The 25879-nt window shown below is 45.1% G+C and overlaps 1 protein-coding gene across 2 annotated transcripts in view; it reads right to left on the bottom strand.

Moving 5' to 3' along the window:
- The window catches only part of SEL1L3 (SEL1L family member 3), a 102043-nt gene that overhangs the window by 75274 nt on the left and 890 nt on the right, over positions 1-25879 (bottom strand). Inside the window, exons 1-5 of one of the 2 annotated variants that reach the window (XM_029235491.1) lie at positions 25588-25755; positions 13355-13925; positions 2910-3036; positions 1150-1271; positions 681-796 (exon numbers count right to left, since the gene is read on the bottom strand). In XM_029235491.1, coding sequence (XP_029091324.1) covers positions 681-796; positions 1150-1271; positions 2910-3036; positions 13355-13925; positions 25588-25755 — 1104 coding nt within the window. Of the gene's footprint in view, positions 1-680; positions 797-1149; positions 1272-2909; positions 3037-13354; positions 13926-25587; positions 25756-25879 lie in introns of those variants that run through there. The other variant, XM_029235492.1, reaches the window with a different exon arrangement.

The following is a 25879-nucleotide window of genomic DNA, read 5'->3' as shown; positions in this document are numbered from 1 at the left end:
TTTCTATCATACACAATGCATTAGTGGCTGCAGGAATCTTCCTCCAAGAGTTACCGTCAGAAGCCAAGCTCTCAAACATCCACATTGCTGGTGCCATAATCCATAAAATCTGCGTTATGAAAGCTTGAAGCTATTATGTGCAGTGTCTTATAGTACAAAGTAGTTAAAGAACCTCCATCTCACCGGAATTATCACTTAGGTTTGTTGGTTGTTATTTGTCGGTTTAATGCCAAGCATAAGCAATTGTTTTAACTGCCCAAAACAGTCAAACCATTTCTTGGCTGAACTAACCAACACATTTCCTGTAAAAAAGTTGTAGATTTGATAACACTACATAAATATGGCCAAGGCTGTCTTAACATTTATCTCCCCAAAGCCTATCTCGCTAGGAGAAAAGGCTTCAATTGCTCAGATAATTGTGGTTATGTAGCTGCCTATATTATTTACTCATTCACAACAGAGTCGAAAGAAGCACTTTAAAAGTTAATTAAATGGGATAGAATTCTTATGATTTAAATTTCCAACGATAAAAATTTGATTTAAAAAGTGTTATGGTTGTAAAAGTTTATCAGATACCACAAATTTGTGTTTGCAGGTTTCCTAGCTCCCTGACTTTACAGCAATGCTTAAAGTTAAGTGATGATGTTGATATGAATCACGGTGGAGCGAGCTTTCAGTACCTGACCACCATTAAAAGAGATATCCAGGCGAAACCACTCCTTCAAGGGTATGGTGAATTTTGTTTTTACAGCAAGGTCTTCTCCTTTGACAAGATGCATTTGAATATGCAAGTGGCCTAAAAGGAAAATGAAAGCTTGTGAAAATGACAGAAAATACGTAGGAGTGAATGAAGTGGCTATATCTTTTCGACGACTGTCCTAAAAAGCTATAAGACTAGATCACATTCCTTCTTCCTTTAAATAAAAGCAAAGCAAAGCAAAACAAACAAAACACATATGTGCATTCATCTGTATATGTTTGTTTTAATCTTCCAGAAAACAAGTTTAACTTGAATCCCATATTTGGAAACCATCATTCTCATTGAATTGCCACGTTGACAACATTCCTTATTCTAGACAGACGTATCTGCCAGTAGACAGAGCATAAGAAAGCTACACTATCGTTCTAAAGGTTCTGTTTCATACTTACCCTCTTCAGTAAGAAATACAGAAGGTGTGCCATACATCTCGTTAGAATCAACAAAATACAGAATCCCACAGAGATTGGCCTTGCAATAATGGAGTAAATAAAGCCACAGTGAAACAGTAAACCTATAAGAGTGAGGAGAAAAAAAATTCTGCAGATTGATATCATCCAAGAGCAGGTAATTACATTTAACAATGACGGAGCAAATTGCTTTCTTTCCAATGAAGGGATGAATTTGCCTTCGTGTTCATCATGGGAGATCAGCTTGCAAAGCTTGATTTTTGAGACAAAGGAGGTAGTTACAGTAACTGCAAAAGACAGGAGTTAAGCGTCGTTGTGCAAAACTAGCAGACATTGTACCTTGCGCCAAAAACCCTTCCTGTGCCTTTCTGAGCTTCGCACAGGCCCACCATTTGAATCCTTGATTAAGGCTTATAAAGCCAGACACAGAATAAAAATCTGGATTTTAATAAGAGGTGACTTGATAAGAAGCTGTTCTAATTTCAATGATTTAAAAAAAAACATAATTAGGGCCTTTTGAGCAATTTTGTTTCTTTCAAAGATAAAAGCTCTAAGGCAGAAAAATGCCATAATTTGCAAATGGCATCACTATATGCTAATCAGGACACACAGATACAATTTTAATGCCCATATTAGGTTATTCAGTATCACAGTTCTGGCTGACCAATGTGGAACAACTACTCTAATTGTTCCATTTCTGGACTAGGGCTATTTTAGTTGAAAAAATATTGTCCATCTGTGATTTGTGGAGTGAGGATAAAATAACAGCGGTCAACTTAACTAGGACACATTTAGCCAAGCTATGTGATCCACCAATCATTCAGCAAATATTTGCTGTCAGAACATTTGCTTGATGCCACACATTGTGCTAGTGACCAGCAGTTCAAAGATAAGCTGGGAGTAATGCTTTTTGCATGTGAAACATGAATCAAGGCCAAAACCTGTACAGAGAATGCTCTCCATTACCCCAGTAACCAATTCACAGTTTGGGTTAAAGTGGCAGCGGCCCCAGGTTCTTTGGGGACTCATCCCAACAAGACCTTTAGAATATTCTGGGCTTTATAAACTGGCCTTCAAATCGGTGGTAAGATACACAAACAGATGGTACCACACAGCTCCCTCCTGACCCACCCAGCTGAGCAAAAGCTCATGAAGATAAGTTATCACAAGGAAGCTTAGCAAGAACATACGCTTAGTAAAGTGACTCAAGATCTTTCTACAGCCAGCAGCCTGGGAAGAATTAAATCACTCTGCTGAATCCATCCAGTCTGAGGTAAACCACGAACAATTTTCAGCATCTTCAATTCAGCAGAAGGAAAAAAATATATCTGGGTTTTGCTGAAATCAGTGGAGGAGATCAGAAGCTGTGAGATTTCAAGCAGCTCATCCAATCTTCCAAGACAGAAAAGGCAAAGTGAAGGCTGCAATCTGGCAGGGCTGTGGCTGGCTGCACCTGACACCTTGCAAAGCCTCAGGCTCCAACACCTGACTCACCTACTTGGGTCATTCCCAGGACCAACATACAAGGTCAAGCGAGGATTGATTGCCAAGTGCAAGAATAATTTCAGAATGCTTTGAGGTTCTCAGGTCCACAAATTCTACCTAAGCTATGTAGATCTCATCATTTTTCCAAAGCATATTACAAAGGTAGGTCTTCCTAACTGGCTCCACTAGCCTGCTCTGGTCCTCAGATAAAAAGAGTACTACCGCCCCACCGGCCCCCATCACCGGCCTCTTCTTACACTGGGTAATCTTTCCGCTGGCGTCGGGTGGCCTCTAGCTCTCGATTCTGAAATCTCGGGAACTTCTTCACAATGCCTGTGTTTTCTCCACTGGAGGCAAAGAGAAAGCCCAGGAGGGTGACCACATCTGTAAACAGCAAGATGGCTGCCTTTTAATTATTTCCAGAAAAACACTGCTTCCCACATCACATTCTTCCTGGAACCCACTGCCTAGCTCCCATCAAACATTTAAATGAAGAGTCTGAAAATATTAGCAAACATTTATTGCACACTGAATATACGCCAGCCACCTGAGAAGCACTTTACAGAGCTATCTCAATTTGTGTTCATAGCAACCCTATAAAGGAGATTCTTTCTTAGTCCCATTCTACAGATGAAAAGCCCGAGATATAGAGAGGTAAAATTACTTGCCTAAGGTAACAGAGCTAATAAGTAGTAGAGCGAAATTTCAAGTTTCCAGCTCAGGGTCTATGTGCTTAAACATCTTACATCCTGCCCTTCTAATGCTAAGAAAAGCGTTTTGAATTTATGTAATAATAATAACAGTTAACACTTCAGTAGCATTCACTATGGTCCACACTACTGTATAAAAATATATGCATATATATTTATATATAAATTCATTTAATCCTCATTATTATCCCCCGTCTATAGATGAGGAAATAGATGCACAGCTGCTAAAATACTAACATTTATTTAACACTTAGAATATGCCAGGCAACATGCTAAGCACATTTCAGGAATAATCTTGCTTAATTTCACAATTTATGAGATAGATTCTATTATTGTCCCTCTTTAAACTGAGCCTTAGAGAAGGTTGAATAATAAGAGGTAGAGCTGGGATTCAAACTCGAGCAGTCTAGTTTCAGAATCTATGCACTTAAAATTGCACAGTTTTTTTTTTTCGTCCGTGCAGACTTTCCACATAACCTCAACATGTTACCCTATGCAAATATTACTAACCATACTCCTTAAAACTAGGGAGGCTTCCACTTTATTTTGCAAATGTGTGAGAATTCTGTGGTTCTAGAAAAGAGGAGCATCCATAACAAATCTGAAAGGGAAAACTGTGTTGTTTCATCTATATTTAATAACTACAAGGCTAATATGGATTTTTTAATTTCCAATACCCCATCCCCCTTCAAAGAAAAAAATTCACCAATACAACCTAGAAATAAAGATCACTTTTCTCTTTCTTAAAATGTTCCTTGGTTTAAATCTCCATAATTAAATGGTGGAAATAATCCATTGTCCTGGGCTTCTTAGAGTTGACTTCTGCCCAAGTTACCGAATGCCAATATTGGAGGAAATTACAGGAGCCTCAGCCTGGGATATTGGACACCCCAGCTCTCATTCCCCAATGGAGAAAAATGTTTTATTACATAAAGAGGTACCTCTGGTTCATTACAACTTGGAAATCATAAGAGCAATGTTTTCAAAGTCTCAGAGATGCATTTGGAAATCCAAAAGGGTGGAGTTATCAATTCCAACAAAAATACTTCAAAGCTTATTTCTTTGCAACTTGAGCTCAATTTGCGCACACCGGACTTGCTGGTTAGTTATGGGAGTGGAGAGAGGGGATTAGAAATGGAAGTACTGCAAGGGTGTCTTCAGAATCCAAGGAAAAAATTCACCAAGAGGTTGGTATCAGCCAACCTTGGTTGGCTTCCACCATGTTGAGTGGAACGTAAGAGACCAGACGGTCATGTTAGCCCCCTGGGAAGCCTTCTGCTGGTGATTGCTGTTGAGTTATCTAGTGTATAGTAGAAACATTTATCAAAATGAACAGGATTTGATTCTGCCCAACCTGACTCCAGTAAAAGGAGGCTTCATAATGGAGGTTTCCAAAGTGAAGGGAGTTAAAAGTGAATGTTGATGAGCCATTCCTTTATCCAGTGATCAAAGAAAAGCTGGCTGAATAGGTGAACTTGCAGCAAAAGACTATGGAGGGAAAATCTAAGACGCAAACATCTAAAATAATTTTTATAAACACATATCTTTTGTATTCAACTAAACCAAAGTGATGGTGGTTCTCTTGTAAAATCAGTAGCTTTAGTAGTTCTTTGATTTGGAGTTCTATTACAATTTTCCCTCAGTATAATATTGTCTTTCCATTTCATTAGAAATAACTAATATGAATGAAATTTTGGTGCAGGGAAGGACTTTAGAATTCATCTAGCCCAGGATAACATTTTCTAGTAACTGATTGGCTGCTTGGAGTGCTATAACGGATTAGTGATGGCTGTCATAGGCACAAGAATGGGGAGTAACAGTACCAGTGCCATGCCCCATTAAAGAATTTACAGGTAGGAACACTTAAGTCCAGAACTTGGGCCCAAACAGATTAAATGGCTCACTTACATAGAATGTAAGCTCCAAGAGAGCATGCACTTTACTTCATTCATTATTCCATCCTCAGAGCCAGAATAGTGGCCAACACTTGATAGAGGCTCCATAAATATTTAGGGAGTGAATGAATGAATGGATGAATGATCAAATGAACATAGTTGTGGCCAAGTCAGAATTTGAACCTGTCTTTCACCCAACGCGTTCCATAATTTTATAATGTGCCCCATGCTGCCCAAGCCAAAAATTAAGTCTCTCTTTTTTCAGGTCCTTCCCCCAGATCCATTTCTTTGGCTAATCTTGAACGAGGAAGTTAGGTAGGGAAAAGGCATCATTATGACGTAAACACAAAATGCCAGGAAAACAGTTCAGGTTTGGAACCTACCCCCTTGGTCATTTTGCTTGTTTTATTTCCTCAGATTCTAGAGCAAAAAGAGGCATTAGATATAACGTGGTGCAAACTCCTTCATTTGGCGACAAGAAAAGGGTTAGTGTTTTGTTGAAGGTTGTATAACTAATAAGGTTGTATGACTCAAACCTGGTCTGCCACTGCAAAACAATGAGCTTTTTATTAAACCACATCAGGTCTCACAAGTCCTCATTGAGAGAGCTAGGACTGGTGTTCAGCTGGCATGCCCCTGAGCGGCTGTACTAGTTGTTAAAGTACTGAAACATGTCAGTGTATTGGTTAGATGACTGGTGTTGCCTTGAACCTCCAAAGCCCCCACCCACTACCCACCCACCCTGGCTTCTCCTTCAGAGTAGAACCTGGCTCAGCAAGGATCTCCAGCACCATCCTGTTTCAGCACCAGGGCCAGCGCCCGGGGGAGCCTGACTGGGGCCCCCAGCTCATACTATTTGTTAAGTATTTTGAGTATCATCCTGAGTGCAGTGGCTGGGGGGCTTACATAGCCCATTCTCCAGTTCAGCATAGTGATCAGAGCCCTGACAGGACACCTGCTCTGAGGAAGGGCCCGTTTCTACATAACAAAGCCCTATTCAGGATGAGCTTCAAGTACATCACAATGATGCAGCTGAGACCCTCAGTCCCTTTGTGCGGAAGTTAGAGACAGTCTTGAGGCAAGGAATAACTGTGGCTAAAAGTTTGTAAGGGGAATCTGGAGGAAAAGAAGCTAAGATTTTCCCACCCAGAGAAGTGAAGTTAGAATGTCGATAACTCAATCTGCTTTCCAAATGCAGAACGCTAAACAGGCAGCGGCGGTCAGGAGTTTTATTTTCCTCAAAGCCAAAGCCTGAGAGCAAAAACTCTACCTTCTAGCAAGTATGGTTTAGGTCAGAACTTCCACCCCAAAGGATACTAGGCAGTGAAGTGAGTGCCTAAGGAAGTCTGTAACATACTCAATACTAGGAGTCTTAAGAGTAAATAAATTCCACTCCCAGTAATTTATCCTCCAAAAATATTTATTTGTGTGTACAAAGACACATGTACAAGGATGCTTGGAGAAACCTTGTTGTTAATGGTAAAAGACTAGAAATGACCTGCATGACCATCAGCAGGGGACAGGGTAAATCAATTATGGAGTGTCAGGCAACGCAATGCTAAGGAGCTATTGAAAAGAATGGGGTCGTGTAGCAAGTACTGACATAGAAAAATCTCTGCCGTATTGTTAATGAGCGCAGGGCCGAGTCTATAGTATCCTCCAACGTGTGTATGAAGAGAAGGGGTTATCAACCTAATGCTTATATGGGCAGAGAGCACTTCTGGAAGCAGACACAGAAACTAGTGTTACTGAGTTTGCTTCTAGAAATAGGACCAAAAGAATAGGGTGGGTGGGAATTTACTCTTCCCCCAAACCCTTTTATGCTCTCTGAACTTTCCACCAGGTACATACATGTATTACTTTTTTGGCTACAAGGGAAGAGAACAACACCTCTGAGCATTTCCATGCAAGCGGGGAGGAGCCAGCCTCATGCAGAGGTCTCCCCGCGCTGGGCGCTGTGGTGGTTCAATCCCCTTCAAAGAGGCAAAGTCCAGTGGGTGAGGAAAACAGGGTGATCCGTGTCAGTGAAAATTCACCTTATAAAAAAGTGTATTCCTTCTAATTTAGAACCTGGGTTAGGACTGTATTAGCATATTTCAGAGAGGTGGCTTAGCAAAGTTGAAAGAATAAAGAACTGGGACTCCATTAACAAATTCCCTGAGCTTCAGTGTTGCCCTCTGTAAGGAGAGAATGAGGGTACTGTCATTCCCTGGGGCTACTAAGGGTTAAATGAGACATTCTGCATCGGAAAAGTGGTTCAAAGATCATAAAGGGCAATGCAGATGCTAGGTACTCATTAGCACTATTACTGAAAAATCCAGTCTACAGTGATTAACTGGGGGAAAGAAAGAACTGTGTCTTTTTTTTCCGGAAGTATCAAATGTGTAGTTCTTATAGTTACAGAAAGTATCATCATGTCATTAACTTGAATTGTCTCACTGAATAAGCTGATATTTTCATAGAGACACGTAAAGTCTGTCTCCAAAATGTGACTTAGTCTATGATTTTGTTGTAAAGGAATTTTGTTATAAGAAATTCCACTTCCAATCTATTGGACCTGAAAATGAGAATGAATTGTTAGTGAAAAGAGAGTGGAGAAGAAGGAAACTTCCAGGTTCCCCAGTTTCTGACTTAAGAGGGAAGGTCAGAAAAATGTTCATATAGGTAGAAGTAGGACAGAATGCTTACTGCACCTGACCCCGGCATTTAAGAACCTCCAAAGTGCGGCCCCAACCTGCCTTCCCAGTCTTATTTCCTGAATTGCCTATCTCACACTTGAGACTCTACCTGAACAAATAATAGCTCAAGGGCTGCTACTCCACACTTCACCTGTGGCAGACATTGGTAATCAATCCACATGGCACCCTTTCTCACTAAGCACAGACTCGGCTTCAGAATCCCTCTCAGCACTGTGCTCTAGGTAGCCACTCCCATCGCTCTGAGCTGGCGTGCAAGGTGAAACTCATTTGCCATCCCTCACACCAAGGGATGTAGGCTCGTCCCCACTCCCCCATCAGTCTGCTTTGCCTCCTCTTTTTTTCCCTTCTGCCTGGATGCCTTTCTTTTATTCCTTTTCTGACAGTGAAAACTCTACTCATCCTTCAACTTTCTGTTCAAATGGCACTTCCTCTGTGAAGAACCCTAGCAAAGTGCCTAACACATAGACTGCTCAGTAACTTTTTTCAATGAATAAGTGGCTTAAATAAGTGAATAGCTTCATGATGTCATCTGGCAGTATAGCTTAATGGTTAAGCATGGTGTTTGGGAACCAAACGACCTGGGTTCAAGTCCTAGCTCCATTATTAGCTGTGTGACCTTAGACAAATTACTCTACCTCTCTGAGTCAGTTTCCTCCTCTGTAAATAACGACAGTAGACCACTGGGCGGATTAAATTAGATACTCGCACAAAGCACTTAGCCCAGTTCCTGGCACGTAGCGAGTGCTCAGTAAGGGAAAGTAGCTGTTACGATCGGTAGCTGTGTTTACTTCCTGTAAAACCACCTTAAAGAGAGGGACCATGTCTGCATCTTTGAGCCTCCAGACTTAGTAAAGAAATTGGTACGTGATAGGTGTTCAATCAATCTTTATTGAATTGAACATGATACACATCATAAGGGGGTGATGTTCTCTGTTCTCTCTCAACAGAGAACAAGGGGAGGCTGGAGGGTAGAAAGTTAATTTCTGATGTGGGAATCAATAGAAAAGAAAAGTGCTTTGGGGGAAGGAGGGAAAATTTGAGCTGGCTACTGAAATATGAGTATAATTTTGCCAGGAAGACATGAAAGACGGCACTGGGGGTGGGGGAGTGTTGGGGGGCGGCCAGGGACGGCAGCTGCCTGTAAAAGAAGCTTCTTTAGCCAAGGTACAGGGGTGGGAGATGACAGACTCAAACTAGAGGGCATGTGCAGGGTGCAGGTGAGCTCATGTGTGGTTGCAAAGGAGAATCACTGCAGCTTTAACCAGCTCAGCCCAAATGGGCTCCTCCGGGGAAGCCTCAGTGTGCTGGCCCTAGGGAAGGCTCGGGGCTGCCGCCCAACCCCACACGCTGCCTACGTAGCCGTGTGAGGGTGCTGTCACAGTGTGATGGTCACACATCAGCTAAGAGAGAAAGGGTCCTTGCCCCTTGGCTGACAGCATTCATCACTCAATCAACAAACAGTCACCGCGAGCCTGCTGTGTGCAGGGCATCGCACTGGAACCAGACAAAGCGGGACTTATGGAGCCTGTGTTCTAGTATGGAGACACTCAACAGGCAAATAAGCCATTACATATATTTAATTACAAGGTCCAGCGGTGCCAAGGCTGTGAAGGAAATAAAAGGTGGATATCGATGGGACGGGAGTAGCAGGGGTGGGGCTGCCGCCTTAGATAAGGTGGTCAAGGAAGCTGTCCCGGATGAGATGACATTTGTGTAGAGGTAGAAATGAGATAAGAGAGCAAGCCATGTAGTGATCCGGGGGAGCAGCATCTTAGGCGGAGGGGACAGTAATGCAGATGTCCGAAAATGGGAGCGAACTTGGTACATCAACGGAGAAGCAAGCAGGTCTGCGTGGCTGGGACAGGTGGGCAAGGGTGAGCGTGGCAGGAGATGAGGCCAGCAAGGGGACAGGGACAGATTCCACAGGCCACGCTAAGGGGCATGGCTGACTTTTCCTGGTGTGATGGGAGGAGCCGCCTGCAGGGGGTGCGGTGAGCTGCTTGCACCGGCTGCCGTGTGAGGAGCGAGGGCAAGTGGGGAGGCCATTTGCAGCCTACGGACGGAGTCCAGACAGGGACAATGGTGGCTTCGACTAGGATGACAGCAAACACTGGTGAGAAGCAACTGAATATGCAGTGACGGGCCGAAGATAGAGGCAGCAGGGCTAGCTGACCTGTCAAAATAGGACGTCAAGTCCAGGTGCGTCCCTAGAGCTACCGGCCTGCGTGGTTGATTTCTTTCTCTGGGTGAGTCAGGCACGCGTGTGGCGGGGGAGGGGCAGCAGCTGATGGCCGGTGCCCTCCCCCACGGGAATGGACAGTAAGTGGCCTCAGGCAGGGTGGACCTAGCCGCCAATGGCCCACACGCCCAGGATGCAGCAGGAACACGTGCATCAGAAGGGCACGTGGCCGAGCCTTGGCACACACGTGTCCTGAAAGGCTGCCGGCTTCTGATCTGGGGTAGGTTTACTCAGCGGGGCGGGACAGAAGCCGGCTGCACCTCCACCGACAATCAGCCCACCGGCCCAGCCTGGCACAGTCCCAGTCCAGGAAGTAAGCTGCAGAGTGTCTGGGCGCACACAGCTCAGGCCCTGGGAGCCGAAGCTAAGGCTTTGATGGAGGGGCACTGCGACCACACTCACAGAACATCGGTGCGTGGGGACTGGGCTCTCTCTTTTTAAAGAAAAACAGAAAAGGCAAGCGAGTCAGGGGGTACTTAGTTCAGACGCAGACCTCCTGTATGACATCAGGCACCTGACACAGAAAATGTCTCCCTCCAACCCCACACCAGGGCTGGCTGCAGACTGTGACAAGGCCAGGCCTGAAAGCTCCCCCGTGGCGCCCTGATGCCACCTTGTTGTTCCCACTAGACTCTTGTTCTTCAAGAGCCGAATAAAGAAGCCCCTGCTGGGAACAAGCCAGAGGCCTGGCCCCCTTCCATCGTGCAGACAATAACAAGAACAAAGGTCGTGGACACTTTGACAGGGCTGCTGCAGACACCCTTTTGATTTGTCTTTTTAAGAGAGGGAGAGGAAGTGCTCGCCTTTTCTTAGCCGTACAAACAGTTGGTTTTGAGGGTGGAGGAAGCTCCCCACACCTATTTCCAGTGACTTTGACTCTTAGAAAAGGTTTTCCTCTGCGTTATTAGACTGGTTCTCACCCCAAAAGTACTGGTCTGAAGGAGGCTGGGAGAAAAAAATCCCTCTGTGCTGTTCCTGAGCCCTGTGAATAGGGGAAGGAACAACAAAAGAAAAGAAAAGCCGTTTCACAGTTTAAGGGTACGTTCAGGAGCCCTAAGTACTCAACCGGTTCGTAAATGACTTCATTTGAAAACTTCCAGCTTGCAATTCCGTCATTCTTCAATGAGAAATATGTGATTTGCCAAACATGAAATGGAATCATTAAGCCCTGACAAAATCAATCGGAGGCAAAGCAAAACTGTGGCTGCGTGTGCCCCATGCTTCCTTCTCCTTAACAAATTAGATACCCCTGTGGAAGGCATTCCAGACGGATACTAGCATAGGGCTCTGCCTGGAAGAGGGAGGCACACGGATCATCAAAACGCATGCAGCTCGACGATTTCAGAGGCTTAACTGCCCACCCCACCCTACCCCCAATGTGCAGACACACACACAGAAAGGGAATTTGTCTTCTTCTTCTAGATATTTCTGTATTTAAAGCACTGCACAAACATAAGCCAGACACAGAAGAGGGCTATTAAGATAAAATGTAGGATGAAATTGTCTAGAACTACGCACACACAAAAATGCACGTAAAAACCAGGGTAAGCTGAATAAGGTCTGCAGTCTAGTTAAGAGTATTAGATCAACGTCAGTTTCCTGGTTTTGACATTGTACTGTAGTTATGGAAGATGTCACAATTAGGGGGAGCTGGGGGAAGGATACAGGGGACTCTCTCCCATTTTTACTTCTTACAAATCTCTAATTATTTCAAAACTTCTTACAAATCTCTTACAAAACTTTACTTCTTACAAATCTCTAATTATTTCAAAACTTCTTACAAAACCTCTTACAAAACTTCTTACAAATCTCTAATTATTTCAAAATAAAGAGGTTTTTTTTTTTTTTTTTTTTTAATGCCAAATGTGTTGGTTCTACAGCAAGTGGGCTCTGGCCCTTTCGGTTTTCATTATATGCAGGGGTGTTTGGGGGTAGCCCCAGGAAATACTCACTGCCAGTGTTCTCACTGTGTCCTGAAGTCACCTTGCTCCAAACCATTCCTCTTGGAGACTAAGAGGTGTCAGGCACGTCCCTGGGTCTGCTGTCACAGGCCTGTGGATTTCCTCCACCCACCACGCCTGCCTGGGAGTCCAGCCTCTGCAACTCAAAGTCCCACCAGCTCTATCCCTGCTCTAGAGGTTCTCAAGCTTTAAGGTGCATCAGAGTCATGGGAATGTATTTAAAATGTGGATTCTAGGGCCCTTCGCCCCACAGATCCTGGCTTAGCAGGAAATAGATGAGGACCAGAAATCTGCATTTGCAACAAGAGCCCTGGTGATTCTGTTGCAGGTGGTCTTAGGCTCCCACTTTAGGAAACACTGCCCGACTCCAGGCGGGTGCCTGGGAGCATGGCTGCATAAGCTTTCCATTGCAGGATATGGAGAGGAGCTGGCAGGCGCTCAGCATCCATACAGCAAGGTGCCCGTGCAACAATGGAGAGAACTTCAGCCCCCTTCTTCTAAATGCACGCAGCCAGAGAGCTCCAACCCCAGTGCTTCAAAGAGGCTGAGAAAGGGCACGGGAGCCTCCTCTATTGATCCTTCAGTGGCTGTGACCCTGTGACGTTTAGGATAAAATACAGAGTTTGCATTCTATCATCACTATGGCTACTAATTTTTACTGAGTGCTGATTACTATGCTGAGCACATTTCATTTAATTCTCACAATACTGCCCTGAGGGAATTGTTATTTATTACCCCCATTTTACAGATGAGAAAACTGAGACTCTGCAAGTTACACTGGCAGAAAGTGGCAGAGCCAGGAGTTGAACCCGGGTAGGCTTGGCTGAAAAGCCAATGCTGCACAAAAACTGACACATGTGGGATTTTTGAGGGAGACGGGGAGGAAGATTCTCTTCATCCTCATTTCAGTGGCACTAAAGCTCCTTTCCAATGTAAAGCAGATCCAAGCCTCTCAAGGTACCCCTTCCATGGCTCTTTGTCCCTCTCTCAACTCCCTGTTCAATCCTATTCTCTGCTACTCTGTCTCTTCTCAACACCTTTTCACTTTTCCTCTTTTGTCCCCAAAGTCCAAAATTACAGATTCCATTTGCTTTGTCCCCCACCACTAATACAAGAATTTTCCCCTGCCCTCCTCTTATGAGCCAAGCTGTCTGAAAAAAAAATGAGAATTAGGTTCTTAGCAAGGCAAACGACCTACCATTCTCGAGAGGACACTGGGGAATCTTGTTTGCTCGAAGGTTCCAAATATAACCCATGTTCCACTCAAGGCACACCTGATGATCTTTGAAAGGGCGTTCAAAAGGTGGGATGGTCTTCAGCAGGGTATAATTCTTCGCTACAGCATGTAGCAAGTTTTCCTCCCATTTAACATTCAAGTCTCCACCGCTATATCGGTGAGTAATCCAGGCGCGTAGTATCACCACAGATACCGAAATGGAGTGTCTGATGAAATAATCATCTCTATAAACCATGATGCTTGGAAATTTCACATGTACTATTTGTGTCCTGCTGGTGTGAAGATGTTTCTCATTCTTCCACCTTTTTTTGTACACGGGAATGCTACTTCTGAACTCAGATGAAACCACTGCTTCCAAATTGACAACACAAGGCTGAGAGCATAAATACTCCACCGAGACTTCAGAAACGTTGCGAACATTTCCTTCAAAGACAGTGAAATAAATAAAGTCTTTGTAAGCCACGCTCTGCTCAGCTCTGGGTATCACCGACGTCGTCAGGGAAGTCTGCCTACCCAAAGATGGTACAAAATTCTGAAAAGAAAAAAGAAGATAGAGAAAGCTTAAAAATGATCATATTAACAGATACGTGAATCATTGTTTTCCTGGAAGAAAAAAATATCCATTTACATAATGCAATGAAAGTGGAAGATAAAAGATGTCGAAAGCACTACCGAATAATTGGAGAAAAACCAACATACACACAAATGAAGATTAGGCCACATTAAACTCTCTCTCCAGACTCAGTAGCATCTGCTCATCAAGATGGGACTTTCAAATCTACGTGGCAAACATTCCAGAGTTGGTTTCCAAATGATGGAGCTAGTTCACGACAAATCCAGGAGCAGTGAACGTGCCTTAAAGTGAAAAAGAGGCAATCCAGCTCCAGACATTTCCAAACTATTGTCCTGACTTCAAATGGTGGTCAAATGCACCCAAATCAAAGGAGGGGAGAAGAGTTCAAAGTGCACCGGAGAGAACACATATCAGGGATGCCAGCTGGGGCGCTTTTTCTCCATAAGTTCTGAGCTAGGACAAGCATGCATGATGAATGGGCCAGCAAGAGGTTTCTATTGCTCCAAATCACACACAGGCAGGCTTGGACCACAAACTGTGTTGTCTGATTCTTTCACCGTGGATGGCGCCACAGGTGCCAAGAGAGATTTTAGCTGCAGGTTTATTTATCTAGTTCTTCATTTTTTAATTTTTATTTTATATTGAAGTATAGTTGATTTACAATGTTGTGTTAGTTATCTAGTTCTTTAGATGATGAAGGCCTCTCAGTGTGGACTTTCCTTCCAGAATAAATCTGGAAAGTTTGGTCCTGAAATTAAGGCAATGTTTTGATCATGAGGCACGGATGGATGGATGCTAAGAGCTGTTCTAAATGTGACTTTGAGATTTAGACATCCATAACACAATAGCAAAAAGGTTACTTTGGACCAATTTACACCCATTAGAATGGCTACTATTTAAAAAAAGAAAACCACAAGTGTTAGAGAGGATGCAGAGAAATTTGGAACCCTTGTGTATCGCTGGTGGGAATGTAAAATGGTGCAGCCACTGTGGAAGGCAGTACTGCAGTTCCTAAAAAATTAAGCACAGAATTGTTATATGACCCAGCAATTCCACTTCTGGGTCTATATCTAAGTTGAAAGCAGGGCTTGGAAGAGATATGTTCATAGACTTACACCAGGTTCACAGCAGCATTATTCATAATAGTTAAAAAGTGGAGGGCTTCCCTGGTGGCGCAGTGGTCGAGAGTCTGCCCGCCAATGCAGGGGACACGGGTTCGTGCCCCGGTCCGGGAAGATCCCACATGCCGCGGAGCGGCTGGGCCCGTGAGCCATGGTCAGGCTGAGCCTGCGCGTCCGGAGCCTGTGCTCCGCAACGGGAGAGACCACAACAGTGAGAGGCCCGCGTACCGCAAAAAAAAAAGTCTAAAGTGGTAAATGTTATGCTATGAATATTTTAACCACAAGTTTAAAGAAAAAGGTCACTGTGGTCTTCTCCAAAGAAGGAAGAAATAGGGACCTCTTTCTTCAATTCTGGCTTAGGGCTGTAGGAGGGGCAAAGGTGAGTAACATGCGAAGTCTGGAGTCAGAGAATCATGTTTACAAATAGCAGATACTTGGCAGAACATGGCCTGCACTCCAGTCAAACTAAATGCAAACCCTAAGGGAACACAGCATCAAATGACAGTAATTCTGACGGGGGCTCTGGGAAAGGCTTTATGGAGGAAATGGCATTTCAGTTGGGCTTCGATGGATGAAGAGAAGTTCTTTAGGTAGAGAGGCAAAGGGAGGACACTGCGAGTGGTGTGAACAGCTTAAGTAGAGACATGAAAGGAGGGACAGGCGGCTGTCCTGGGTAGAGAGGCAAAGGGAGGACACTGCGAGTGGTGTGAACAGCTTAAGTAGAGACATGAAAGGAGGGACAGGCGGCTGTCCTGGGGGTCTAGCAAGCAGCCGGGTTTGGCCAGAGGGCACAAGGTTTGTAAATAAAGACACAAAAGGACATGGGAATATGAGGGTCACAAGCCCTTGGTGATAAGCCAGCCCACCCCGGTTTTCAGACAAGGACATGGCAACCCCGAGGGGATGTTCTCCGACATCCCGCAGCTGCAGGCTTAGCAGAGGCCGGCCCGGAAGCCTGGCTCCTTTTCCTCATGCCCACTCCGACATTCTCCACCCCACAGCACACACCATGAAACCAAAGATTTGCCGTTCCATGGCTGCCTGGGAACTCCAGGCTGATTCTGCTTTCATATGAAGAGAGATACAGCCAGCATTTGTCCACAAGCGATGGTTTACTCATTTGACCAGATGTGCCGAGACGTGGCCGCCTCCTCAAGATTCAAATCGAGCTATTAAGCCCATAGCAGCGTTTAGCCGAAGCCAGAGACTGCTGGTGCTGATGGGAGCTGGACCAGAGTGGTGCCCATGGGTGACCTGCGCTCCTCAGTCCAAAAGCCCCCAAGGCTTCCCTTTCTCAGCTCCCCGGAAGGAGACATTTGCTTATTTAGTGAGACAATAGGGAACAGAGTCCAGGATATGCTGTGGTATATTAAATATCACATTGTGTCCCTTCTCAAAGAATGACTTAAAACCTCTTCCTTGTTCTTTTCATGTATACCTTAATACCCCACCCAGGCCCCGTTCTCCCACTTCAATTTTTTTAAATCACATTTTTATTGCTGATGCTAGGAACTCCAGTGAAAACCTCTTTTAAACAGAGCTGTTTGGTTTCCTTAAATTTCACTGGAAAGTGCAGTTAATTCATTTACATCTTATTGCTAAAAATGCCCCAGCCCACTTTTCCACGTTAATAAGCACAGCATCATGCTAAATATAGTTTCACTTTTGCTTGGTGACCCACAGATTTCCAGACCCCAGGCTCATCATTGTGGAGATGGGTGGTGACAGATGAGAATGAAGAAGGTATGGGACACCTGACAGTGTAGTCTCTCCAGCACCTTCTCTTGAAATTCTGTTTTTAAGGAAATCTCCATATACTCGTATGAAGATAATTTTGTTTTCACTGGCTTCAGAGTCTCAAGTAAAAGTAAATTCCAGGTTGACGGGTCCTAGATGTATGCTATCCGATATGGTGACCAGAAGTCATACTAAGCACTTAACCCGAGATGTGCTGTAAGTGTAAAAGATACAATGGATTTCAAAGACTGAACACAAAAAAATCTCATTAATAATTTTTATACTGATTACATGTTGAAATGATAAGGTTAAGATACAGTGAGTTCAATAAAATGCATTACTAAAATTAATTTTACCTGTTTCTGTTTACTTGTTTAGGGTGGCTACTAGAAAATGTGAAATTACATATGTGGCTCGAATTCGTGGCTCACATATTTCTACCCAATGGCGCTATTCTAGATCTGAGGTCAGAGACTTTTCCTGTAAAAAAGGGCCAGATGGTAATTATTTGGGGTTTTTCAGCTGCTGATGTCCATCTAGTGTGGTATCAAGAAAGCAGACATTGACAACACACAAGCCAGTGAGCATGGCTGTGGTCCAGTGCAACCTTGTTTACAGAAAAATGTAGCTGGCCGGATTGGCCTGGGGGCCGTAGTTTGCAGATCACTGTTACAGACTATCGAGCTTTTATTCTAGATAGAGTTTTTGTATTATTAGATATTAGTTATTTTGTCATTTTAATGAAAATGTGTTCTCGTCATTATTTTGAATTACAGCCGTTTGGAAAGATGACGAGATCATATAATAATCAGCTGAATTAGAAGACCACTTAAAGTGCTACAGTTTTAAAGAACACGGAGTGACAAAAGATGTACTTTTTAAAGGAATGATCACATAGGAGAAATAAGATGAATAACCCAATCAGGCATCATTTCCTATACACGTGGTTGATGGGGCTTGATATGCTATTTTGCCAAGGGTCCCTCATGGGTATGTTGACACCTTGCTAATGTTTCTTTCAATAAAGATCTAAGTAGGATGAGAAGTTGGAGCTAGGCTAGGAAAAGAGGTCGAATTTCATGGTCTGACGGGTCTTCCCTGGCGGTCCAGTGGTTAAGACTCCGCGCTTCCACTGCGGGGAGCACAGATTCCATCCCTGGTGGGGGAACTAAGATCCTGCAAGCCACTTGGCACAGCCAAAAAACAACAACAACGAGAATTTCATGGACTGAAATAGATGTTTAAAGAAGTGAGAGAAACATTAGTGACAGCTGGGGAGCAAGAGAAGAGCAACTTCAGGGATAGGGCGATGTTCTTAATATGATGGGGGTATGCCAGCCCCAAAGAGGACCTCAGAGTTACTGTATGTGATTTGAGGAGCATGGTCTAAATCCCTCAGGAAGGCTTTGCAATCTTCCTTCTCGTGGGCACCTATGTAACATAGGAAGCTGGCATCTCGTGGGTTGGAGCAGACCCAGCAGGCAGCTGCTACGCCATGAGTCGTGGCTACCTCTGTTATGTACAAAACCAACACAGATTAGAGACACATCACATTCTAAATATTGATTAAGCTGAAGCTGATTTCCTGGCTCAAGTTATGTGTGTGTTATGAGCTATTTCCTGCCAGGAAAATAAGGCAATTAACTTGAAGAGTTTCAGCTACGGGCATGACACGTGTCCAACCTTCATAGGTATTTTCACATGCCAGGTTGCATTAACATAAGCTAAAAATTACCCAAACGTTCCTTTGTTTAGAAATTATGAAGTCAGAGTCCATGTCTTGTTCACTGTTACGTCCCCGGCTTATAAGATAGAGCTCGGCACATTGTAGAGTTTGGCTAAGGGTTTTTTGCTGAAATAAGTACCAGGCGTGGGCATTTCTGCCAGATGCCTCGGTGGCCCAACTCAGATCAACTGCCCCACAGCACTGGGGGCACCTGCATATAAACCAAAGCACTCGATCCAATCTTGAGTCGCCACCAAACTTTCCTGACATTCACAAGTTCTTTGGGGCGGGTGGGGGGATGGGGGTTGGCACTCCTCTCTTTTTCATCCAGCCTCATTAATCTCCTTCCAAAGAACATTTCACTGGGCCCCTGGGGGTCAGAGTTGACCCGGGGGACTGTGAGGTCAGAGAAGGTGGCACTCGCAACCACCTTGTCCCTTTAGGGTGGACTTCTCCCTTTCAGACAACTGCCCTACATTCTAGAACTTTTCCATTTCCCCACACCAAAAAATATAAATTAAGACTTTTAAATTTCCTGCCCCTCCACCCCCTGTTGGACTCGTGCTCATCTGGCGAGTTCACCCATGTTAATGTGATAATGAAAAACACGGTGGTAATGTCACATATGTGCATTTCTAGGCCAGCCTGGTGGAGATAATGCCTTAAAAACAAAGGCCAAATGTACTGCAGCTGTAAGCGAGATAGTTGCGGTGTAAAGGGCACCTCTGTGCCCCTCCAATTATGCCATTTAGGCAACCACATAGATGTTTCACCTCGGAAGCTGCTGATCTGCTCCGCACACAATGGAGCTGGGCTCTGAAAGATGCCTGAGCCCTCAAACATCTGTTTATACCAGAATGAAGCCCTAATCAAAGTCAAATTTGACAACATCCCACACAGTCACAAAACATAGATTTCTTTGTCTTTGTGTATGTTTTATCATTTTTTTTAAAAAAAGACAGAAATGGGTCATTTCATGTGTGTTCCTGATAAAAGACCCAAAATTGGAACTCTAAATGCATTCCGTTCAGCCTGGGAATCAAGAAACAGATGAACTTAATGTATCTTCTGGATGGAAAAAATAATCTATCAAAACCACCTGAACTTTTTTTTAGGATGAGTCCATCTCATTCCTTTAAAAATCAGTAAGAGGAAACTCTCTTCAAATAACCTTCCCTTGTTCCAAAGACGGGAGAAAACTTGGCTCTTTTCTCTATATGATCCACTTATTATTTAAGGAAACAGAGACATTAGAAAATCTTAACTCATGTCACTTGTCTCTCTAAGGGAGGTCCATTTACACTTACATGTGCATGTGGGTATGTCTGATTGCAAACAATAATTGACTATTTTTCTCATCCTTATCCATTCTGCCCCACAGTCACCTAAGAAAACCTTGCCTTTTGAGCACCCTCTCTCCAAACCGGCTGGATCAAACTTTCCATAGGTCAAAAGGTAATTGTCTTGGCTTAAGAGGCCTACGTTTCCGATTTCTGCCAACTAGAAATAAGCAAAAATTCTGTTTATGTCAACAAAGCATGCAATTAAGCAGAATGAGCGATGACATCAATATGGACTTCGAGGTCAAGATGAGCCTTGGGAAACATTTCCCAGCCAACCCGTGTGCCTTCCCAAACCTGAGAGCTGGCTAGAGAAACGCCATTGCAATAATGATCAACACTCCTTGCTGTGTTGGATTCTCTCCCCCTTTTAATACTGTTTGATATGCTATTTCTTGCTAACACAAATTATGAGACGGTAACCAAGTTTGGTGCAGTTTAATTTCATTGAGTACCTACTATGTGCTAGGCACGGGGACAAACGCAGTAAGTCTTCTCATTCACTTCTAACCTCATCCTCTCACAATGAATTTCATAGAACTTCTCCCCTCTAACCTCACAACAGCTCTCTGAGGGACACAGCATTCCAGTTAACGGCTGAGGAAATGAAATGGATTCAGAGAGGGTGAGTAACTTGCGCAAGATCACCCAGCTACTAAAAAGCAGAACCAAAATTCAAATCCATAGCTGCTGACTCCAAAGCTGGCGATGGTGTGCCTGCTGCCTTCCAGAAACACCCAAAATGATGCCCTCAACTCATCCACTTCTACACCCGTCACCACCTTCTGGTTACAGGTGGGGGAATCTTGGGACTTTGCTCACTCCCGTCTTGAAAGTGTGGGGTGAGGGGCTAAAATCACATCAGATCACCATGCATTACGTCTGGGGAGGGTAGATGTTATCTTACAAACACACACGCTGCATTGAGCCGACTCCCCAGCTTGGTTCAGCCCTTCTTCGGGTGAGGCTGGGAAGCAAATGACAAGCCACCAAAGCAGAAGCTCCTCAGAAATTCCTCACATGCCGCACGTCCTCGTGCCCCCTCCGTTCCTTTCTCCGGGGAATGGGATGAGCCAATAAACAGGGTAACTGAACTCACTTCAGGCTATTTATGGTCTACTCCAGTCTATCCAACTTCTCCGTGAATTGCCTGGCCTCTTTACGCCTTCTCTTCTACCTGCCCTCCAGCTGCTCCGTTCAGCCAATTGGTGGCTCCCACAGTTTTGCCAACAGGCAGCTGGAAAGAAGAGAAGGCAAGAGGCAAACACCGCCAGTTGGGAGATTTTAGGGACTCTGGTTGGAATGAATGTGGAAGCTATTGGCTGATGTGAAGTTAGAGGATGGGTCTCTGTATTTCAAATATCCATAATCATTCTTGCACAAACTGGATAATTGAAGGTCTCTATACCTCGTTTTGAAGTTCCTAGGTCCTGTGTTACACAAAGCAAGGAGTTAATGAACACTTCTGGAGGGATAACTGATGGTCTGTGGTCGCTTACAGAGAATTCTGTACAAGACTCTGTCACAGCCACTGCCTGCCAATGAGCCCCACATACATCTGTGCCGCTAACGCCCTCTTGTTTCTTTGTCTTCTGGTTGTCTCACAAGTGCAAATGTCCACTCGGAATATTTCAGCTCTACAGCTGACACCAATACCAGCCATTGTGAGATTTGTTTTCTCATTTTAGGAAAAAATTATACTTCGAGACCAGAGTTCCAAAGAGACAGAATTGCCTTCTCCAAGTGCCATTGTCACAAATGGGGCTGGGCAGTCTCAGGCTGTTCTAGCCAAGTCTGGTGGAAGGTAAGAGTTAATGATGGACGAGAATGGCTAGGGGGTCTCTGAGGCAAAGAAAGACCATCATGGACCCCAGCAGTCAGCACCCGTAACCTCAGTGGAAGCGGTTTCCGTGACCTTTTGCTTTCAAGGCGCCATCCTCTCTGAGGAGGCTCTCTGCACCTTGACCTTTGGTGACCTCAGAATTTGGGGGGCAGCTGCTGGAACCAGGGATCATCTTTTCAGAAATCTGCTTGGCATCGTTCCGTGACTTATCTTTCAGGCCTCATCACAATTATTCATGCTTTGGCAGTATCCTAGCTATAGTCACAGTACTGTTCTTGGGCTGCTACTGAAGGTTATTCTGTCCCAGCCAATGGAGAAGGAATGTGCTCATCACCTCAGGACCCTGCTCTCCATCAGGGTGGCAGGGGCTTGAAGGCATCTGTCGAGAAGGCCTCTCTCAACCTCCAGCCCTTGCAAACCAGCAAATAGGTAGGGATAACACAAAACAGGAGTCAGTCCCCAAATCACAGACAATTTGTCTTTGTAATACATTCCAAGGCACACTTGGCTATACTCTTGGACACATGTTCATACAAACTCAAGTGCTAAACTCTGCCAGCTGCCTCTGGATTATACAAGGACCCCATCCTTTGCCTCTCCATTGTGATGGCAAACATCTTCTGGCTTTACTTTTTTTTTTCCCCCTCTTTAACATCCTGCTTCTACTCTGTGGCCTGGGCTTCCTGCTTTGTATATTTTAGGCTACTTTAGACATGACCTCACATCCTGGTCAATTTCACAGAAGCTGCTAATTTTGAGAACTTTGCTAATGGCCCATACATCAATGCATAAGGGGAATGGGTTACAAGCAGCAAAATCCAGAAGGCAATGAATGGCTAGAACTGGGGCTCTGGAAGGAGATAGACTTGGGTTTCAAACCTGGGCTACCTGTGTGGCCTAGTACAACTAACTTAACCTCTCTGAGCCTCAGTTAACTCATCTGAATGGGGATCATACTAGCTCCTACCTCACAAGGTTATTGTTAAGATTAATATTGGATAATGCATATAAATAACCTAACACAATGCAAACTATTACTACTACTACTACTATTATTATTTAGGTTGCAAAATTATGGGATAGCTTTCTTCCTCTAGTGTCTACCTATTCCTGAGGTCCTGCTTAGCTATTCTGCTCAACTTCCACCCTCCATCTGTCCACCCCCCTGCCCTGACCAAGCACTTTCTCTAGGAAGTATTCCTTGATGTAAAGACACACACTCATGCATTTTTCTCAGTAGTTTATGTTTTTCATGTGTTCATCCATTTTCCCCAATTTGCAACTGAATTTCTCCAAGGTCAAGAAGGCTTACCTTTCAGCAGTTTCTCTGGTAGCACATACCTCTCGAGCAAAATCCCTACCAATGGCTGGACCTTTAGAACAAAGGGTGAAGCCCACCTTCCAAGCCACACTTTTGCTTCCCTGGGTTTTGCAAAACTTTCTCATTCAGTTGAAAAATGGTTTTCTTGTTTATTCAAGTTTTTTTTTTTTTAACAGTAGCATATCCGAAGCCCATATGAAGGAAACACACATACTCAGGAAGCACTGACATTTCCCTCTCCATGGTAGTTCTAAAATCCATCCTTCCTTGTCTGCCAAGACATTCATCCATGCTCTAGTTATTTTCCACATTACAGTATTTTCTATAATCTCTCTTTTTGGAGCCCTACCTCACCACTTCACTAACTCACCATAGTCTGTCCATAGCATCATTTTTCTCCTCTCTGTGATCTGTTGTCTCAAATCCCCCTTGGTCCATACAGAAATGTTATAAATTTTTTAAAAAATTTTATTTAGTTTACTTTTGACTGCGTTGGGTCCTCATTGCTGCGCGCAGGCTCTCTCCAGTTGCGGTGAGTGGGAGCTACTTTTCGCTGCGGTGCTCGGGCTTCTCACTGCGGTGGCTTCTCTCGTTGCGGAGCATGGGCTCTAGGCGCGTGGGCTTCAGTAGTTGTGGCACGTGGGCTCTAGAGCGCAGGCTCAGCAGCTGTGGCTCACCGGCCCAGTTGCTCCGCGGCATGTGAGATCCTCCCGGACTAGGGCTCAAATCCGCGTTCCCTGCATTGGCAGGCGGATTTTTAACCACTGCGCGACCAGGGAAACCCCATACAGCACTTTTATACTTGCTCCATCATCTGTCTTTGCTCCTGTGGACGACTTAGGCCTTTATTGCTCTTGTTTCTCTGATTTCTTGTAACAGTCAAGAAGCAGGCTCTGCTTGCCAGGTCTTGGTATTCCCACATGGAACTTTCCTGACCACTTGTACATTAATGTTTCACACACTGCTCTGCTGCATCATTTCTGCCTCTGTGGGTGACCAGTGCATTGTGGATGGGAATCATCTGTTTAAACTGCAACCCTGTCACCTGTTACGGCAGTTTTATTTATGAGCCTGTGTGCTGTAACCCTGTGGCATAAATGTTAAATAATAATATCTCCTGGGTGAAAAAAACCATTCATGTTAACTGACAACTTCTTATAAAAATATGAACTAAAGCCAACCACAAAATATGGTACTGGCTTATTTTACAATATGAGGAAAAGCATGGATTGCTCAACAGGTAGATGAAGAGGCAGAATTACAATTTGCGTTTTTACATCCTCTTGCTTCAAGAAATGAAACATTCAACAAGTAAAGGGTATCAAAAGAAACTTGGGCTGAGCAGCAACTTTCTTTGGAATCAAATTCTAAATCCTGCCAATGTCTCCTAAGCAGATTTTTGCCTCCAAGAAGAAAGTCTCCAAATAATGGCAATGCCACATAAATGAAAAGAATTCTGGACAATGACACTACTCAATTTTTTTTCTTTTCTTTTCTTTTTCAGCATTCTGTGAATTTCCTATTACATCAGTTTCATGATTCAGCATTTTCCATTTCATTTATTTACAGTAATATATGGCGAGATAGCCCAAGGTTTCTGCAGGATCCTGGAACATAAGGTAGGCTGGACAGAAATGGTGTCACCTCCTGTAAATTTACTGTTGTTTAGGAGAATTCAAAGCAGAAGAGAGCAAGCCAGCAAAGGAATTGGGGAATATTCCCCCACCTTGTTCCGAGGGTCTAAATTACTCTGGTATTTTAAATGAGTTGGTTTTGAAAAACAGATTACTGCCATTTAGTTGATGACTAAAACAAAAGCCAGGAAGTGTGCAAATTGTAAACGGACACGCATGAGCCAAACGTGTTCTCTGAAATGACAACGTTCAAGACGCAGCTAAAGTCCCCACTCTGGCGGTAAGCGTGTTACAAAGAACTAGATTTCTTGCTGGCAGCCGCAACTTGGCTGGAGTGACCATGGAGGAGTTGAAGAGCGCTGGAAATACGAGGTTCATCGCCGGGTGCGTCCGCACAAAACGGTCCGGGCCATGAGGATCGGGTGGAAACTAAGAGGAGGGGCGAGGCGGGTGGCATTCGCAGAGAGAAAGAGGCGAAGTTGGGCACGGGAAGGAAAGGAACCTCGAGAAGATTGTGAGGGACGCCCAGGACCGGCAGGGAGGGAGCCGGAGAGTCGTGCGCAGCGGGGAGGGAGGAAACGCGGGGTGGCGAGGCTCCCAGGTGGAGTGGGGAACAGGACTGGGTGTCATGGGGAACCTGACCCGGGTCTGGAACGGGTCTCGGAGGGAGAGGAAGGGACCCCGGCGAGAGCGCAGCGCCGCAACTCCGGTCCACGCACCGCTCTCCGCGCCCCGGGTACCAGTCCCAGGTGCCGGGAGCGCCCAGGGTGCGGCGGCGAGGAAGAGACAAAACTAGCCGTGCCGCACCCGCCCGCGAGGTAGAGGTCCCCGGCCGCCCCCACCCGCGTCCCCGGGGCCCCGCGCGGAGGGGAGGACCCGGGCAGGGTCCGGCGCTCACCAGGTAGCAGAGCAGAAGCAGCGCGCAGGCAGAGCGCCCGCCGAGGCCCGGGGGGACGCCGCCACTCGGGGGGGCCATGGCTGCGGCCCGGGGGCCGGCCGCGAGCGGCAGGGGTTGTTGCTGCTGCTGCCGCCGTGGCCACTCGAGCCCCGCGCCGCGCCGCTGCATGCCGAGGCCGCCCGGATCCGGGCCGGAACAGGTCACCTGGTGCAGGGACCGGCCCCCGCCCGAGGCGCCACCTTCCCGCCCGCCCCCGGCCGGGCCGGCCGCTGCGCGCGGGGCCACCTGCCGC

The sequence above is a fragment of the Monodon monoceros genome, unplaced genomic scaffold (assembly GCF_005190385.1).
Source record: "Monodon monoceros isolate NGI ecotype Baffin Bay Population unplaced genomic scaffold, NGI_Narwhal_1 Super_Scaffold_20, whole genome shotgun sequence".
NCBI lineage: Eukaryota > Metazoa > Chordata > Mammalia > Artiodactyla > Monodontidae > Monodon > Monodon monoceros.
This window is presented reverse-complemented; position numbering and strand designations above follow the sequence as displayed.